This window comes from Cryptotermes secundus, unplaced genomic scaffold (genome assembly GCF_002891405.2).
Source record: "Cryptotermes secundus unplaced genomic scaffold, Csec_1.0 scaffold454, whole genome shotgun sequence".
NCBI classification, from domain to species: Eukaryota; Metazoa; Arthropoda; class Insecta; order Blattodea; family Kalotermitidae; genus Cryptotermes; species Cryptotermes secundus.
In genome coordinates this window covers 287,991-304,322 of record NW_019729215.1, presented here as the reverse complement: position 1 = coordinate 304,322, position 16,332 = coordinate 287,991, and the positions used below count along the sequence as shown (strand labels likewise).

At 47.9% G+C, this 16,332-nt stretch overlaps 1 protein-coding gene across 1 annotated transcript in view; it reads right to left on the bottom strand.

Moving 5' to 3' along the window:
• The window catches only part of LOC111865477 (protein takeout), a 15,559-nt gene extending 2,066 nt beyond the window's left edge, over positions 1-13,493 (bottom strand). The window contains exons 1-6 of the mRNA XM_023853561.2: positions 13,402-13,493; positions 10,962-11,068; positions 4,002-4,094; positions 2,866-3,001; positions 2,026-2,159; positions 57-206 (exon numbers count right to left, since the gene is read on the bottom strand). Of these exons, the coding sequence (XP_023709329.1) occupies positions 57-206; positions 2,026-2,159; positions 2,866-3,001; positions 4,002-4,094; positions 10,962-11,043 (595 nt within the window). The 5' untranslated portion in view covers positions 11,044-11,068; positions 13,402-13,493. The remainder of the gene's footprint in view (positions 1-56; positions 207-2,025; positions 2,160-2,865; positions 3,002-4,001; positions 4,095-10,961; positions 11,069-13,401) is intronic.
• Positions 13,494-16,332: the final 2,839 nt, after the last annotated feature.

Here is a 16,332-nt window from a genome sequence, read left to right as displayed (position 1 = left end):
CCCCCAGAAACTCACGCCCATGGCACGATGCTTTGCCGCACTTCAGAAGTACTTACCCAGCACTTTGTCGCCACCAAACAGATTCTTGAGCTGCACAGTTCCTGTGCCCACTGTGAAGACGATCCTCAGAGAGCTGAACTTAGGGAACTTGTATCCATTCCTCTCTTCCAATTCGCCGTCCAATCTGACGTGGGCTTTGCAGTCCGCTGCATAAAGGACACATGTGACACTCTGTATTGTGTTAATTCACTCTACTGGAGCCCGAAGTTTCTTCAAATAATATATAAAAATTCAGTTCGTACCTCACGGGAAACACATTACATCTCAGCTACAAGGCCCAACCAGCTAACACTGTTTAGGGAAACAGTTGCTGTTTACTGTGAGAATCGTATGTTGGCAAAACGGAGAGTTGTTAATGCTAACGCGTAAGGTACCTTCAGTTACCTCTGTGCTTTAATAAATCTAAGCTATGGAAATACATGAAAATGAATATGGTAGTTAGTTCAGAGCTTGACAGAGTTACCAGATATTTTTACTGAGCCTTCTCAAGTATATACTGGATGATGCTTTGAAATAGGCCACGGTTACCTCCTTCCAAGCCAATATTAACTTACATTTCTTCATCACGTTACATTATATCACCTCTTCAACAGAAACAGCAATGTTAAATAACAGACGTTTAGTTTACTGTATCCAAAGCTGTGATAATGTCCCAGACTTGAAATGCAAGTTTTTCGCAAGTAACCCATTTTGTAGTACAGATTCCTTCTTAAGAAGCCAATGTTCCCTCATCTACCAAGAAATTCCCTGCCTTTTGTTCATTAACTAGCTCACAAGAGCTTGCCAAGTTTCTCATAACACAAAGATCAGCTGTTGGCTGTGTGCACAACTGCCCAACTAGAGGAACACTTCATGTCGCCTCTCCGTGGGAGCTTCACTCTGTTTTTGCAGGTGCCCTCCATATCTGAAGGCTGGCGGCTCCACCCATACTCTGTTATGGTCAGAAGGGACCCACTTAACGGCAACATTTCCACACATTGGATTCGTGTTGTCCACTAACGCAAAGGGTAACTTTTTGTTGAAATCATAAATCTGGGAATTATGCATCCACAAAGTAATCCTGTGAGATCCTAACTAGGACTAACTCCATTCAAACAAAGTTTCATTTTAAAAGCTAATAGTGGCTCACAGAGTAAGAATTTGTATGCTTTTTGCTGCATTGCAAATAGATAGCCATTCTCTGAGCTGCCCACCAGGGAAGTCATCATCAGCATCTGGGTCTCTGCACTCTCCCATTCACTGCTGCGACGCCATGTTCATACGAGGGAGAGCAGTGAATAGGCCACACATCGATATAAGACATAAACATGTGATATTCAAACCTGGAAAAAAAGTTTATCTCCTGACATAACCTCCACTAACATTGATACACCTGTCCCATCGCTTTACCAGTGCGTCGAAACCCACAGCATAGAAGCCTTTTGACCGTTGCCTCAGCCACTTGTGCAACCGTTTGGGCATCATCTGCGACTTTCGCTCCTTGAGAGAATTTCTGGACCAAGTTGTGAACCGCTTTACGCGTCAAACACTTCCCACCGTAAACAGGAAACATTTCTTTATGAATACCCTTCTCATTGGGTCATTCTGCCCACAAAAAACGCACAACAGTACGGTGCTCTTCGGTAGGATACGCCTTAAGCAGGGTCGCCATTTTGACTACTGAAACCAGGCTCAGAACATGCGCAAGTGCATCTTCTACTTGGACTGTGCTGCTACCTAGTGATGCACACACAGAAACCCCTTACGTCTATTACAGCTGTTTTACTTCCATTTGTGGCCTGTTTACTGACTCTGCCTCGTACATAATGCGACTGTTTTCTCAATATTCATGACAGTCTTCCTCCACCATTCAGCACTATTGCATGATCCATGCACTTGAATTAGTGTCATTAAAACATGAGAATCATTTATTAAGGTGGCCTCACCCTTTTCGTTACAATAGCAAATAGACCAAACTGAACTTACTCCAGTTTCCGTAAAGAGGCCCGTTTCCCTTGATGGGGAGCAGCAAAAGCCGACCGCTGACGTCATACTCAGCAACTGTGTATAGCATTGGAAGCTCGAGGTCGAAGTCGAAGTCCAGATTCTCCATGTCTGCTCTGTGAACGGAACAAGGGAGCAGTTAGCCACAGGCTAAGTTCAGGCAACTGGCTGTCTTGGTAAGGCCACTGGGTTCTCCCTTGTTTGGAACTGGAAATGGAAGATGTAAGGATGGGGCAATATATTTACGGAAGAGTTACTACAGGCGCCATCTTGGTGCAGGGAGCATATGGGAGGGCAGTTGCTTGAACCCACTGACAGCCAAGTCCTGCCATAGGATCTCGCATTAGAAATGCCAAGGCTGCCTGGGTGCAAATGCGTTTGCACAGGAAACCCCACAGTACTTCCTGAAATGCATCCTCTGAAAGTACCAGTTGACCAACTTCGTTGCAAGCCCCCTGAGGGTTAGGAATTGTGAAGGAGGAACCAGGACAGAGCCGACGGGAAGGCTGGAAACGTGCAGAGCATTGAAATACGCACATCATCTCTGAAAGATAAGGTAACAATAGGTTATGAGGGTATCAGTGCGTTTTAAAGATAAACAAAAATAAAGTCGTGAAGAAGGTTCAATATTAAACTAAATAGGAAACGCCCAAGAGGAAGACCAAGGGAAAGATGCGAATAGCAGGCTAAGAAATATGTCATGTAGAAGGACTGACTCATGGGAAGACTTGGTTGCCACATAAAGTGGAAGCACCGGAGGCGGTAGGAGTAGGGAGGTTAGGAGCTGGGTAAAGCCGGAACAGACGGCTGCAATATACTAACATCATATTGAAAATCCGGAAGTTGCTGCACCCGTAGGTCTTGACGTTTTTGCCCACAATTCGTAAGCCGTTTCCCTCTGTGATGAGTACCTCTTTCATCATCAGCGGCTCCAAGGAGGGGAAGAACCCTTCAACCCCTGCGAAAATAGGAATTGTCCGCGTGATCAGATGAACAGAAAATGAGTGGAGACTGTGGCACGTATGGGAGAAACAAGAAACATGTAACAAATTTTGGTTATAAGACCTAAGCGTAGATGGAAGTACAATATTACAGTTGAGAATGGGAAGATATTCAGTGACAGGCTTTCGTGAACCGTTGGGTTCCGTCTGTTCTTTATGCGGTTTCAGATCTAGTCAGAGTGTGAACAAGTTACGGCAGCTCATTCAGAGACGTGTCATTATAGCGAGTGGGTTGCGGGTTGGACTACTGAGGAATCGGGCTTCGAATCCTGTTAGGGGTATGAAAATTTCCCCTGTCCAGATCGACTGTGGGCCCCACCCAGCCTTTTGTCAAAAGGGTAATGAGAGTTCTATCCTCGGAGGTAAGGCCGCCGGCTCGTGAAGCAGACAACTCACCTGCATATAATGCTGAGGTTAAGAATGCATGGAGCTATGCTTCTCTTCCCTCCACACGTCTTTTTGGTATGATGCTTAATTAAGCAGTAGGACAAACTGAGGTTTCCACTATGTGTATGTGTAGTGTGTGACGTCAGTACTGAAAGGAAATTTATCCTGCCATCTGTTGGCATTCTAAGTGATATAGTTTCCACAAATGAAAAAATAGATCTCCCTCATACTGAAATAAGCGTATGGAGGAGTGGAGATATAACTCCGCACATTCTTATATTAGTCAGTTACCCATCAGATAAGAGGCTGGATGGACCCCAGGGCCAGTCCCCACGTTGTGGACCACCGATTCCCGATTCTTCGCTTGTCCAGCCCATAGGCTGGTCACTGTAGCGACGAGGTATCCGGGCTTCTGCTTTTACTTTCTAAAAGCCTAATTTATGAGTGAACCCGAAAGTGCGTTTTTGTGCGGAAGAGCTCAGCTGGGATGCAGCATTCACCACATAAATTTGCACGACCCCGCCACTGAATGCCATAGAATATAAATGTGTAGGCAAGAGTATGTCTCACCATTCTCCAGCGCTGGCTTGAGCTGCTCCACGGAGTTGGTGATGCATTGGTTCAGTTCCGGCTCGCCCCTTTTACAGATTTTGATGAAGTCCGCTGTAACATAACAAAAGAACCGTTTACTGTGTACAACTTCGGGAATTCGCTTCTTAGTAAGCTGAAAACTTTCCAGTGTTTCGGTAAACATTGCAGTTACCCTTTTTATGGTTAGTATCTGCGGGAGAGTTCGGGTCGGATAAATTGCTGCTGGTTTCGCCAGCACAGTCATTCTTTGCACCGAGTCGCGCGTGACTCACGACCATATTTTCCTGTCTCACGATTCTGGAAGTCCAACTGCTGAGGGTCGGGGTTCGGAAGCTCGTGCATAGGGTTGGGAGTGGACGATTAGTGGGAAGTAGAGCTGTGATTGGACGAAGCTGATGAGCAGAGCGCTATCCAATAGGGAGCGACCGTGTGGTTGATCGAAATGTTCTCTGAATTCCGGTACCAGTTGAAGGGAAGTGATGGAAGCTGTTCCGGCGACACAGGAAGTAGCGACAGCGAATGGCGAACAGGAGACAGGCTGCCGACACCCCTCTAAGGCACTAGCCCTGAAGGTGGTAGGCGCAAACTTGCCGAAACGTTGGAAGAACCTTCAGCATACCGAGCACTCCCGAATTCCGAAGTTACAGGTACCCGTACATACATACGTACTCCAGCTGCGAGGATCTGTGTGTCAAGGACAAGGAACAATATGCAGGGTGACCCATGAGGAAAGGTCAGTATTGTGGGAGGTCATAGTATCGGTCATTAGAGATATTACGTACTATTTCCAATGCCGGTATTTATTGTTCAAGTGCTTCTGTTTCCCCTGTAATTATCATTTCGCAAAATGCTCGGTTTGTCTCACATATCATTCAGTGAGAGGGTCACGCGGTAGCTTTGTTGGATGAGGCTCTATGCTACAAACCGGAAGGTCGCGGGTTTGATTCCCGACACGGTCATTAGTTTTTTCAATTGACCTAATCAGGCTGACAATCTCACCGCCATCTGTGAGTCGATTGTCTAGAAAATGTGCGTGCCTCGACGTCTGACAAGCCTATGAGCCTCCTCGGCTTGTTACAGGGATATCTTTACCACTTTTTAGCATCTAGTGGGTCCACTTGAAGACCGCCTACCATGTCCTGTTTAGACTACACGCTAAACACACAAGTCGGAGAAGTTGCCGCATCGTAACGGGGAACCCGGTGCTCTTGTGAACGAGGTTATGAAATAGGAAACTATTGTCTCTGCAGCCCTTTGTTGGGCCCTAGTCACCCATTCAGTTTTGTAATCCGATACACAGTCCGTAGGGCTCGTTGAACAGGGGATCAGCCCGTCAGAAGACGGCTACCTACACACAGAATAAACTCAAACAGTCATCCATACCTCGAGCGGGATTCGAACCCACGGCCCCAGAGTTGGAGCGGGTGAAGACCGCGTGGCCAGTGTGGCCATTCCAGTGACAGGTTCTGCCGGATTGCGGTTTGCATTCCTTGCTCAATCCTTGTTGGGCAACGTCGCGATTCTAATTACACGTTGCTCGGCAGTGTGAAGCAGGAACTTGCTTCGGGCTGTTGCCAAACTCGGCCTACTGGAACAGTTCAACAGTCGCCATTGCTAAAACCTGCAGACTTTGTGAAAGGACGGTCGCGAATTCTGCGCAGGCTCCGCGGTAATGCCTTCACTTGTTAAGTTGACGTAACCTCAGAGTATATCATGGGACACCGCGGAGATGGAATTCTGTTTCGATCCGTCCAGTTTGTCACTGAACAAGAAGCGTGGACTGATGACTCCAGATCTTCCTCAAGGCCTCCCATTAAAAAAATAGTTTGAGTAATAATTTACGTACTAATGTGGATATGGTCGTCACCCTAATTGTCAAATTACCTTTCTAGTACGGTCTAGTTTCCTGTGTAAACTGTATAGCAGATTGGACTCAACGTCCATTGTTTGGTGTTGTTACGCTGGGAACACGAGCGTGCAGTTTGCATGCACTACACACAGCGTAATGAGATGTGTGTGCGAGACTGTAATAAGGGTCATTTGTGTTCCATAGCGAATTGTTTTCAAATTGCTGTTTTTTTAAGAATTGTATTTATTTATGAAGTAAGTGAACAGTGATTAACAATGGCAGCCGGTACGTACCATCTACTTTAATATTAAAAAGCCAAATTTTGCCCCTACGATTTGTGTGTTCGTTACGATTGTCACGACGAGCAGCTGTAAACATATTCATTACGCGACTAGTCTTTGTATTTAAGAAGTCGTGTGTGTTTTTTGTGAGACGGGAAAGAAATTTTTAAATATTATTTATATTTAAACTAATTAACATGAAAAGCCCTTGCTTTCGAGGCCTTCAAATTGGTGTCCAAATCAAGAAACTCGCGATTAACTGAATGACACGGAGATAATCTACAGGAGATTACAAAACTCACTTCCCAGTGTGAATTAAACTTGGTCCCCCCCCAGCCCCTTGCACTCTTCGGGTTTCAAATGGACGAAGAGTAGTTAATGAAATTATGTTGGACACTGTCCAGTATCTTGGGTATATTTGAAATTTTCAACGTTTCGGAAGCTGGGCGTACTTCCATCGTCAGGGTTCAGTTGGGCCCGTTACACAGACCTACTGCATGACGGTGGGCACTGTCCAGCATAACTTTGTGACGAAGAAAGAACACAGCCAGCGAGCTTTTGGAGGTGACTGGTCAGCGGACCTAAAAACACATATTGTAGGGTATGAACTTTGCGGGCAGTACGCGGCTCACGCGTCTCTTGTATACAACCCAATCGGGTTACATAGGCTCAATTATCTGCATTCATTTTTCAACTTACTGTTGGGATCTGTGACTTCGCAAAGCATTTAACGACGATGTACCGAGGTTGATGCGATTGGTGAAATGGACATATCTGAGGCGGAGGTAACCGTCTTGATTTTCAGAATGGCATCGAAGCCATCTTGTGGAAGCACTAAAATAACCACGAAACACTTGAACAGAACACTCGGTCGGAGCAGGCTGGCGTAACGGTGGGGCTCCACATCTGTATTCCAGAGGAACAGACACTGGCTACCCTGATTGTCGGTTCTCCATGGGTTTTCTCAGTTTCTGTGCAACAGCGTATCAACACAAGGGGAGCTACATTGGGAAGGCTGCGTATGAATCTTATAGTTTGGTTGCCAACTGAAACATTTGCACTAGGACCGAGTAAAACCACGGGAATCCTTGAGGTACTTGGCAGGATGTGGCTCATGTAAATGCTATTTAGAAATGTGTATCTTGCGACCAGCCGTTTACTGCTGTGTAAGGAAAGAGTCGCTGTTTACTGTGAGAACCATACGGAACACACAGATACACTCTGTGGGCAGAATGCAGAGTTTTAGTATGTTCAGTCCGTACCTTACAGGAAACATTACGTCTCCGCTACAGAGCCCAACCGGTTAATGCTGTTTAGGGAAACAGTCGCTGTTTAGTCTGAGAACCATACGGAACACGCAAGTGCGCTGTGTGGGCGCAATACACGGCCTTTTCTTGTGAAAGCGCGTGGCACATGTAGTAACCACTGAGCTTTGTAGGCGAGTGTAAGAAAGATTTCCAAGTGTGAAGTGTTTGAATTGTTAAAAAGAGGATTCCTTGTCTGAAACAAAAGGCAGTGTATGTCTGTGTATATATTGAACACGGCGTGTTTGCCTGGAGGTAGGTTTCCTAACGTCAAGGGGTTCGCGAAATGTTCGTATGAGTCCACTTTGCAGTTTGTGCAACATCAAACTTCAGTGTGACCGTCTGCAACTGAAGAAATCGTGTACAGACCGCTTCACATCCAACTGAACCCAGAGGCGAATGGGGAGCGCTGAGGTAAACATCCACGCATTTTACACCGTGGTGTGAAGATGGTGGTAGTCTTACAGCCAATAGCATTTCACGTTACTGAATAATGAATTAGCGGCAACCTGGTTATGTGGTTGCTGTAAAGTTCTGATTTCAGAACCAGGCTAGATACACTCCAGTGATCTCCTGTTTATTGCTCAAGTTCGTATACCCAACTAAACACTATTTTTTAGCGTTTTCTCAACGAACAGTTTTCTAGTTCTCCCGTTAGCTTCACCATGTCTGTCAGAGCGTGACAGCTGGAAAACCAACGAATGGATACTCAGAATTACTGGGTGTTTGCACTTGGTCCATCGTCCGGTATTCTAGGAACTATAAAACACAACGTTTCGGAAACTGAATCTATTTTTGTCCCCAGCAGAAGGGCAGAAGACATTCTGTAGAAAGAGCTGGCCACAATCATTTGAAGGTTAGCTGTTTCTAAGGGACACAACTCAGTAGGTGTGTTCCTCCCCACCTGAGGACGGAAACAGATCTAGTTTCCGAAACATTGTGTGTTCTCTAGTTTTTAGAACACCGGGCGATGGACCAAGTGCAGAAACCCAGTAATTCTGAGTACACGGCATCGCCCGAACCTTCAGGATCTGTCCATTGAATGGATGTTCTTGAGATTTTATATCGACGAATTTCGCTAAAATTGTAATTTTATTTGAAATCTGACGATAATGCCCACCCGCGTTTCTGCGCGTGCGCCCCAAGCGGCACTCGCTAAACGTTTGGAAGAGAAACCGCGCAGAGAAATGGAACACAGTTTCGCGCCCAGTTTTGGACACAAACGAAGAAACGGAGTGTTGCTTTGCGCCTGCGTTTGCCTAATTTCATATACATTGGCAGATGTTCCATCAGTAAATATTGTAGAAGCGGTTTCTTCCTCGTCTGCAATAGAAACAAGATGACTATTACACAACGTTTTGCTTGTGTTTGATCTGATGTTCTTGTCTCTAGCAAGGTCAATCGCTGTGCAATGTGGGTTTTCTCAACCACAAGAATTTCACACCTTATTTCTGTAAATATCGAACGTAATATCTGCGCATGCGTAACGACTGTCACTACGCTTGGAGAGTATTTTTTTATTGCTAGTGGGGTGGGACTAAGTCCCTTGTACTGCGGCTACTTCTGGCCTATTGTACCAGCCCCAGATGATAGGTGAGGGTGATTGTGGAGCAATTGGTGGAATGAAGATTGGCAGGGGAAACCGAAGTACTTGGAGAAAACCTGCCCCAGTGCCACTTTGTCCACCACAAATCCCACTTGACCAGACCCGGGATCGAACCCGGGCCGCCGCGATGGGAAGCCAGCGACTAACTGCTTGAGCTATGGCGCGGCCTCGCTTGGAGAGTAACACAAGTGCTGCAGGTGGTTTGCCGGACCCCGTGACCCGAATATTCGGTCAAATAAAGCACATTCGAGACTTGGCCCTGTTGTGCTTTGCGCGGCAACGTCCCGCGAGAAAATGCCGCTGTCCGGCATTCTTTCTGACAGCTATGGAGAACGGTTTTTATTTCATATAATGACAATGGTTTAACTGTAGAATTGAGGATATACAATGAAATCTCACTAATTAGGAATTCCCGATAATTCGAACAACTTACGGCCTTGATGATGGCGTTGCCGCCAAGAGCAGATGCGGTGAGAGAACAGCACAAAGAATGAACACAGACCGAAGTAAATTCATTTTTAAACACTCTCAGTAAGAGTAAATATGTAAAGTTGTCCCTGTGTCATGAAGGCGTATAGGGGAATGGATGTATATCTCCACATTTTCTTGACCTCGGCACTAGTTGGAGATGAGTGGTCAGCTTCACTCCACGGCCGCTTTACCCCCTGGATAAGAGCCCCCGGTACCCATTGGATAGGAGGTTGAGTGGACCCCAGAGCCGGTCTGGACGACATGGAGAAGAGACAATTCTTGCGACTACTGGGACACGAACTCCGGCCCCTCGGTCTGTAGCCAGTCACTACTCCGACTGCGTTATCCCCGCTATCTCTACCGATGTCGAGATGTATATTTCTTACGTGTCATGACAAGTGGATTATTTTATAATGTGCATACGTGCCCATCCCATGACTGGACTTGAAAGGCTGAGGAAAACCACGACAAGTCCCGAATCAGAATAGCTGGTAACCCTGTATAGGATGTCTCGAGAACACAAGTTTTGGTCGTTGCGGTTTGTGTTTGAAAATAAGCCCAAGCGAGCCCTGGAACTGACACTTTCGTGAGAATCCGTCAGTCACTCACCTGGTTAAAGAACTGACCGCAGTCAGGACAGCCGGTGTCCTGGCCGGGATTCGAGCACAAGGAACTGTCGAATACTAATCTGCGGAGTTACCTTACGGTCTTGATAGTCACCGGCGTTTCGAAAGATTCCGCTGCTTCCGTCTTCACGGTACAGGAGCGATGCAGCAGGTTGCTGTGTCTGTCTGCCAAACCATCTAACGTGGCAACGTGCAGGAGCTATTGCGCACACGGCAGACGGATACTGCGCGAACTGCCGTCACACCAGGACAGTCGAAGCGAATGTCGTTATGTTTTGTCTCTTCACAACTCATCGCACTTAGTTTCTGTAAGGCTACAATGTGGCAGCAATAAGCGGCAGTGTCTCAGTCGGTATTACAGTGTCCACCTTTGTCTACAGACCTGGGCGCCTCCAGCCTTCTTCCGGGAGGCGGAGGGCGGGCCATCTTGATTTCAAGATATCCTTCAAAAGCTACAATGTCTGTATGCGGGAACTGTCAAATTGTCCTGTTCAATTTTCAAGTGGCGGGGTAGCGCAGTCGGTATAGCGACTGCCTACGGGCTGGACGACTGAGAGGTTGGAGTTCGGGTCCCGGTTGGATCAGAATTTTCTTTTCTCCATATCGTCGAGACCGGCTCTGGGGCACACACATCCTCCTATCCAACGGGTACCAGGGGCTCCTTCCCCGGGGATAAAGCGGCAGGAGCGTGAAGCTGACAACTGGTGTTGAGGTTAAGAAAATGTGGATCTATACATCCACTCCCCCGTACAGGGGTTATTGTTAAGAGTGCGAGACAGCCGTGGCCAGTGCGCATACTCACGTATCTTCTTGTCCTGTGCGGCTGCGTGACGCGGTGTCAGGAGCGCGACCAGCCCGAGGAGCAGCAAGTGTTGTGGCGCCATTCTGCGGACTGCGGACACTCTCGGCCTACACAGAGATACTGGTTAGTCGCCTCCCTCCTCCACACACGTTACTGGCCCCTTCCGTGGGCTCTCCTGCTTTCTGTTCCCGAGGTCCGGGCTTCAGAACTCGTTTCCGTCAGTCCCTCCCATGAATCATCGGAATTACTCCTCGAAGAAAGCCACGACTGTTCTTGTTCCTGTCACTGGACACTGTGTATTCTGAGCTACTGACAGCGTCTGTGTATAAATCGCGAATCTTATATACCAGACAACGGCAGTCTTAGAAAACCTGTGCATGTGATGCATTGTCATTAAATAAAACTAAAAAGAGCGAAGTACCTAAAGGTGCAAATGTATGATATGCAGGACCTTTATAATACGGTGGTAAGTAAATATACCACCTGCTATCACATTGAGATTATCTGCATTTTCCGCACACAGTGTAGGCCTGTGTTACAGTAAACAGCATTGATTTCCGTAAGCATCATTAACCGGTTACCATGGAGTCGCAGTGCGTTTTCTGTGCGGGACGAACTGAATCCGTAAGTAGGGTGAAGTTCAGGCAGTGGAAAGGCAGGCAGTAGTAGTGTGGGCCACTAGAAGTTGTGCAACGTCCGTCTGTCGAAACAAGGTCTCCAGCTATAGGGGCCGTTGCGCCTGCGCTATGACGTAGGCGAGTGCGCGCCCAAAGTGACGGGATGCCTCGAAGCAGTTACCTGCTTTATGTGACGTCATATGGTACACAGGGTATGTCAAAAGCCCTTGCATGTTTCGAAGCAGAAAGATGTAAAGGTAAGATAAAGCTATCCTTGTAACAGGCCGTGGAGGCCCATAGGGTTGTGAGACGTAGAGGCTCCCACATTTTCTACAGACGGCGGTCCTTACGCGCCGGCCGGCCGGCCGCCCTTAACCCCCCAGGAAAATTCTTGGTACTCATTTCTGCTAGAGGCTGAGTCGATTCTACGGCCGTGGTGCGGCTGAAAGGATCAGGTCAGCTAAAAAAAAAAGATTGAAATCGGGAATCGAACCTGCGACCATTCGGCTTATAGCATAGTGCCTCAACCAACTGCGTTACCTCTCTTGTTCAGAAGCTAACAGTCGCTCAGTTAGGTGAGAATTTTTTGCTATCTTTTGTAGAATTTCAATCATCATTGTTTAATGTTCCTGAAAACCCTAAGACTTGCGGGAAAGAATGTATCGAACATAGAACGTGTTTGCTTACTTGCCTAGAGCCCTTGTTCCAAACAGTCCCCGCCTCGATAACCACTTGGCGACTTGCATACTGCGTCTTCACGCGAAGTGTCAGACAGTATCCGACCGGAATTTCGTTCAACATCTCGACCGAAGCTTAGTTGAAACTCCCCAAATTGAAGTCTGATGGAGTTCCTTTATGCCTGTGTACGTTCCCGAAGCAGTGTCTCGTCACGTTGCTAACAAAAGTAAGGGACTGTGGGTGTCACTAGGCGCCCTGAACTGTGTCGAAACGGGGCGCACACCGCTGCTTCTGGCTTCCGCAGAGGCACGGTCTGTACATGAATGTGGTGCATTTGCTGGAGTGGGAATTGCCAGGGGAAACAGAAACACTACTAGAAAACCCGTCCCTGTGATACTTTTCCCATCACAGATCCCACGTGACCTGAACTGGTATTGAACTCGGGCCACGCAGTGAGAACCCGGCAACTAACAGAAAATTCAGTCCGTACCTCATAGGAAACACGTTACATCTGCACTACAAAGCCCAACAGGTTACTGCTGTTTAGGGAAACAGTCGCTGTTTATTGTGAGAGCCATACGGAACACACAGATACACTCCGTGTATGTGTGCGCGGGGGAGGGGTGGACACAGAAATCTTTTTAATGTTGAAGCAGTTGCCTCTTACTGTTACCACTAAGATTTAAGGGTTAGATTGGGAAATTAATTTGCATAGACAAAACATGATGTGTGGAGGAAATTACCAAGAAATACCTCACGCTTGTGGGCTTGCTGCTTCTGACAGAATACTGCATAGCGAGTTGGATCGTGTTCGGGAAGTGCTCTGTTCGAAACCCGGCCGGGACACACACTATTCTCAATCAGGTTTTCTCGTGGTTTCCCACAGTCACTCGAGGTGAATTGCCGGTTACGACCTCAAATTATGGCACGACCACTGGTTTCCGCACCGCTCCAACTCGTTCACTAATGAGAATTTGGTACCTTTATGTTTTAGCTCATCCCCTGAAATAGGAGTCAGTAAGTTCCTCCGAAACCTTGTTATCCATCTACCAGCGCAACGGAACACCAATATGAGAACTAGCCTAGTCCTTCCCTGTACACTGAACATTTCCAACTCGGTTTCTAAAGATTAAGATTGGCCTTACCGGGAGTTGACGCCAGGTTTTGTCTGGAGCAGCGAAAGTGACTGGGGAGCTCGGAGTTCGCCGGTTTATATACGGACAGAGCCCACGGTAACCTCGAAGCAGCTGCCGCAGTTCCCAGCGCAGACAGAGATGGAGAGACGGCGGACGCAGGGACGCGCGCGCGCGGGCTCCCTTGACCTTGCCGCGTCCTCTGGCGGCCACTATCCGTAGAGGCGCAATTGCAAAGGGACGCGACGCTGCGGCGCTGCGCTTACAGGTCGGGTGGACTGGAACGGAGTTGCAAGGACCTCACACTGACCTGGGGCACTGTGCTACAAGCCCGAAGGTCGCAGGTTCAGTTCCCGATGAGTCACTGGATTTTTCAGTTGATCTAATCCTTCCAGCCACATTATGGCCCTGGGGTCGACTTACCCTCTAACAGCAATGAGTACCAAGAATCTTCCTACGGTTCAAGGGCTGCCGGCGCGTAAGGCTGACCTCACCGCCATTTGTGAACCAACTGTCTAGAAAATGTGGGAGCCTCGACGTCTCACAACCCTATGGGCCTCCACGGCCTGTTACGGGGCAATCTCCAAGTTTTGCCCTTACTGCTGTCAATGTATGCGGCAGCCACGCGACGTTGCAGATCTTACCCTCGGTCACAATCTTTTCCGTTTAATTGTATGAGCAGGCGTTGCGTCTCCTCTGAAGCTGAAGCCACGCGGACGACGGAAGCAGTGAAGAGAGTGACGAATCGCGTGTGGATGCACAGCAGGAAGCAGGGAGGCTGCGTCCCGCCGCCCTCAGGGATCACGAAGGACGCGTCGTTTCTAACTGGCGCCCAGGTTTCTTGCGTGCTGCGTATGTACACCGTCATCAGAGAGACACTGCCAGGGCTCTCAACGGAATACGGTTCCTACATCTTGTCACTGAAGAAGGAATCAGAGTCACTTTCCGAAACCTTTTGACAGTACATGAGCCAAAAGGCTGTGCATTTGCTTGTTTTCCAAGACGACTTTGAGTTTGTGATATTTGCGCTCCTGGGCCCGGTATCGCCATGTCTATGTTTGTCATTGCCGCAAGCGTTACTCTTCTGTATTCTCAGCCATTCAACAGAAGGATCTTCTTTGTTTTACATATCCATGCTACACTTACAGCCAATCTTCAGAATTCATGTAAATTTCCTAATAACTGGATAAAGTTGTGCTCTGCGTTAGGTGCCCACTACACAAGGTGGCGAATGAGGGGGGCTGATCTGCAGGTTTCGGTGCACTAGAATCTGACGTCATGTAGTTTCATGGATGCTTATCACAGCTTTGTACGAACCTCGAGACTCCAGCGCAGACTCCAGACTCCTGGAGGCAGGATGATGCTTCGAAAGTTGGTACATATCTACCAACCTACACGGCGTCAGATACTAGAAGACTACCCTGGGACGGCGCGTAGCACGCTTCGTGGAGGTTTACCGAGGGACATTCTGTAGCTGAGCCGCTTATGGTTGCTTACCTATAAACTTCCCGACCCCCCACAGGAAGTAATAAAGGTGTCCAACGGCTGAGGACCCGGTTGCCTTGGTAACGCAGCGGCGCCAAATCGTGACCTGACCTCTGTGACCGGTAGTGTAACTATAGGAAGGTGGCAGCAAATTCCCTACGCGTGTTGGTGCAGTGAACTGGGAACCACTTGGTGTTCTGTGCAGCCGCGAGGGATGAAATCCATGTGCTTAATTAAGTACAGCGCCATGAACAGTAGAGGGGGCGTGGAGGGATGGCTCCATGCATTCTGAACTTCGTGCACGCTTTATCCCCAGAGAAAGAACCCGCCGGTATCCAATGGATAGGCGGAAGGCCGGTCTTGGCATTGTCGAGAATCGAGCTGAGGTCCGTTGCAGTGCCACGTGGAGCAGCGCTGAGCCCCACGGCAGAAGAGCGCAGTCGCTCAGCTGGTCAGGGAAGGCTTCGTGTTTTATGGAACCGCGTTCACAAGAGCCCGCCACTGGACCCCGGAGCCCACGCTCTCCCTCCTGTTTATTTGAGATCCATTTTAATATTATTCTCCTACCTGTGTTTCCGTGTTCCACGTGGTTTTCTCTTCTCCGATTATTCGGCCAAATTGTTTTATATATTTCTTGTATCCACCATGCGTGCTACATGCCCATACACTAATTCGATATAGGTTACTATGTCTACTGTCGTGTGGTTCGCCTGAAGGAACTGATGAAAAGCACGAAACATCTTCGTCAGTATATCCGGTGTCAGGGCTGGGATTTGAACACGGAACCTCTTGAATACGGGACAGGAATGTTAAACATTTGACCGTGACTATTTTCCCGAAGAATTAATTTTGAAATCAGTCCCATTGGATTGGGGATCAGTCCATGGCAAGGCTTCTGACCTACATTGGTAGCATATGGCTATATATTGTGATCACTGAAGCGTGAAGGATCTGAAAGGAAACGTCAGTAATCTGCGGTTAAGTACCGCCTCAAGGGGAGGGGGCAGGCACCTACATGGACCTCAGTGACGAGGACCGGACTCAGAATTGAACGCCGGACTCCGGAATACGGACCCCCTGCACACTATAATGATCCAACCGCTAGGAATAATTCATATGCCATGACGTCAGGTAATGGGAGAACAATAATGGTAATTATTATTACCATACTGCTTTTACGACCTTGGAAACAAATTCGATAGAAAATTGAGTCCGGAATGAGTTTTGCCCAGATCGTGTCAGCAGTCGTGATGACAGTTGCGTAACCGCCCGCAGAAGTGTGACCAGGTTGCGTCCGATAATTGCTTGCAGGGAAGTGACCACTCACCCCAACAAGTACTGTGTTCTGGCTTCTAATGCCACGTAATTCTGCTCAAGTCCACCCACGTTTCGGAACAACATGTTGTCTCCAGCTTCAGGGTCGAAGAGTAAGCCAAGTAAGAAGGCTATGTCATAGCT